The 2,506-nt window shown below is 41.3% G+C and overlaps 1 protein-coding gene across 1 annotated transcript; it reads left to right on the forward strand.

The window, feature by feature from the left end:
- Positions 1-352: 352 nt before the first annotated feature.
- LOC121312262 (transcription factor HES-5-like) lies at positions 353-1,633 on the forward strand. Its single transcript, XM_041244186.1, has 2 exons — positions 353-461; positions 586-1,633. Exons 1-2 carry the CDS (start codon positions 399-401, stop codon positions 949-951), a joined length of 429 nt encoding a protein of 142 aa, XP_041100120.1. The 5' UTR covers positions 353-398; the 3' UTR covers positions 952-1,633.
- Positions 1,634-2,506: the final 873 nt, after the last annotated feature.

Here is a 2,506-nt window from a genome sequence, read left to right on the forward strand (position 1 = left end):
ATATGTGGCACATACCTGTGTTTATTTCAATTACCAGTGCTGTGATGTTTCAATGTCATTGATCCCAACATCAGTCTGCAGATCTGATATTTTGGTGGGGTCACCACTTTCCCAGATTCACACAACCCCCTGCAAGTCACTGGGGTCACCTGGGAGTTGGCTATTCTCCTCCGTCAATAAGCACTTAATTCAGCATGTGACAATTCCAGCTTCTCCCATTGTCCTCCCGAGCGCGCCGATTGGCTGCTGAGTGTGAGAAACTCCAACAAGCCCGAGCCCCACACATTCGTATGGAGATTGGAGAGTATAAATAGGGGAGATGCTTGTAGCTAAAACCAGCAGATCTGACACTTCCAAGCTCCAGAGAAAGCGGTACTAACAGCACCGTGACTCCAGCAATGGCACCTACAATCACTGCAGCTATGCGATACTCACAGGGACACGTGGCAATGACAAACAAGGTAAGTTGAGACTAAATGAGCACATATGATTATTTTTTTTCATATTTTGTGTTTTCAAAACTTCAGTTGTTATTCCCTCACGACCAGGTTATTAATCGAATTTGTACCTTGTTCTTTTTCACAGTTGAGAAAACCGGTGGTTGAAAAGATGCGCAGAGATCGTATCAACAGCAGCATCGAGCAGCTCAAGACGTTACTGGGAAAAGAATTCGTGAAGCAGCAGCCCGATTCCAAACTGGAGAAAGCGGACATCCTGGAAATGACCGTCTGCTACCTGAGACAGAGCGCCTCCGCCCGGCCAGCGACGGGAAATGAAGGCTACTCCAGGTGTGTGCAAGAAATCGTGCGCTTCCTTTCCCGGGATGAAATGAAGACAGAAACCCAGAGAAAACTACTGAACCATTTCCAAGCTGCGCAGAATTCTCCAGTGCATCAGACCCCCGTCAAAGAGGCGACCCCGGTGAAGAGTGCCCTCTGGCGGCCCTGGTAGATCACAACGGACACTGTCACTTTGAACACTTTGACATACAGAATTCAACATGCCTGTCTATGATGGGCATATACAGTAATTCTCATTGTGTAGGGGGTGTTTCCCTTCCTCTTTTGCTTGTGCAGAAGATTTTAATGCTACTTTCATTGACTGAAAGGAACCACAATAGGTACCCAATGCTGGGGCAATATTGTGAACGCTAGTATTTGTTCATTCTTCTTATACAAGAAGTGTGTATGCAGCGATGACGCTGTTTAGTTCAAAGTCATTTCTGTTTATAGAAATATTATGATGAGTAAAACACGGGTATTCCTGTCCTCTGTGAAGGCAGTATATCCTGAATAGAATCTTGTCTCACAAAAATTGTGCGTGCATAGCTAATGCTAACGATTTTTAAATGGTTTGAAAGTTATTTTTCTCTGCAGAGAAATTATCTGAAATAGTTTGGGTATTCATGCCTCTTGTGATGGCAATATATCTGTAATTGTATATAATTACACAGGAAGTGTGTACGCATTGCTGAAACTGTATGGTATTTTTTTTATAAAGTAACACTGAAATACTTCAAACAGTATTTATATAACGACCTGTTCTGAAGGTGGCATCTCTTTATTGTATCTTGTTACACAAGAAATCTGTATTATTGATGAAAAACTATTCCCAAAATATGAACTTGATCTTTCATTGTAAAGAAATATTAAGATACTATCAATACAATTATACATGTATGTGTGTCTTCTGCGAAGGCAATATCCTCTTATTGTATCTTGTTAGACAAGACGTGTGTGTGCATTGCTGAAAAACATTATTTTAAATACTGTATAATGTGTATGTGTGCCTTTTATAAAGGCAGTATCTCAAAGAGTAGCTCACGCTGAGTGAATCTTATATGAAATATGTTGTGTTGAAGTTTTCTTCAAGGTGTGGTAGTGATTTTGTAAATCCGAGTGCAGAGTATCTGTAGAAATTGACTTTTTGAGTAGCCTGTATCAGGGCATTATCGATGCAGTGTATTGTGTATCCTCAGAACTGTCTGATGAATCCAGCATTGAAATCTGTGAATGACACGTGTCTCATGTGTCAATCAAATAAAGCAATTGAACTATATTTCTTTACTGTGTGTCTCTTCTTGAATATATATCCTGCTGTGATTAGCAGTGAAGACAGTGAGGGAGAGGGCTGCCTGTTGGGTAACAGGTGCTATCCTTGGTGCTGAAACTTCTGTAAATCCATGCAAACCAGCTCATGCTGTATATTACACACACATACCTTGATATTCAGCTATACCTGACATTAAACACTTGTGTGCACTCTCTGAAATCTGCATATCCATCTGTGGGTCCCTGCAAGACTGCAGTTTCCCACACTGGAGCAGAATTAATGCATTCAGAGGGAGAATAGGGAAATCTTTAATCAATACTTGTTAAATTGACAGCACAATGTGGGAGAACAATAGACCTCTTGCTGCTGAATAGGGGTGTGTGTTATAAAGGGGAGTGCTTGAGGGCTGATGTGTCGGGATAATGGACAGAGCTAAAACTGCATACAAAGGAAT

This window comes from Polyodon spathula, unplaced genomic scaffold (assembly GCF_017654505.1).
Source record: "Polyodon spathula isolate WHYD16114869_AA unplaced genomic scaffold, ASM1765450v1 scaffolds_3756, whole genome shotgun sequence".
In the NCBI taxonomy this organism is placed as follows: Eukaryota; Metazoa; Chordata; class Actinopteri; order Acipenseriformes; family Polyodontidae; genus Polyodon; species Polyodon spathula.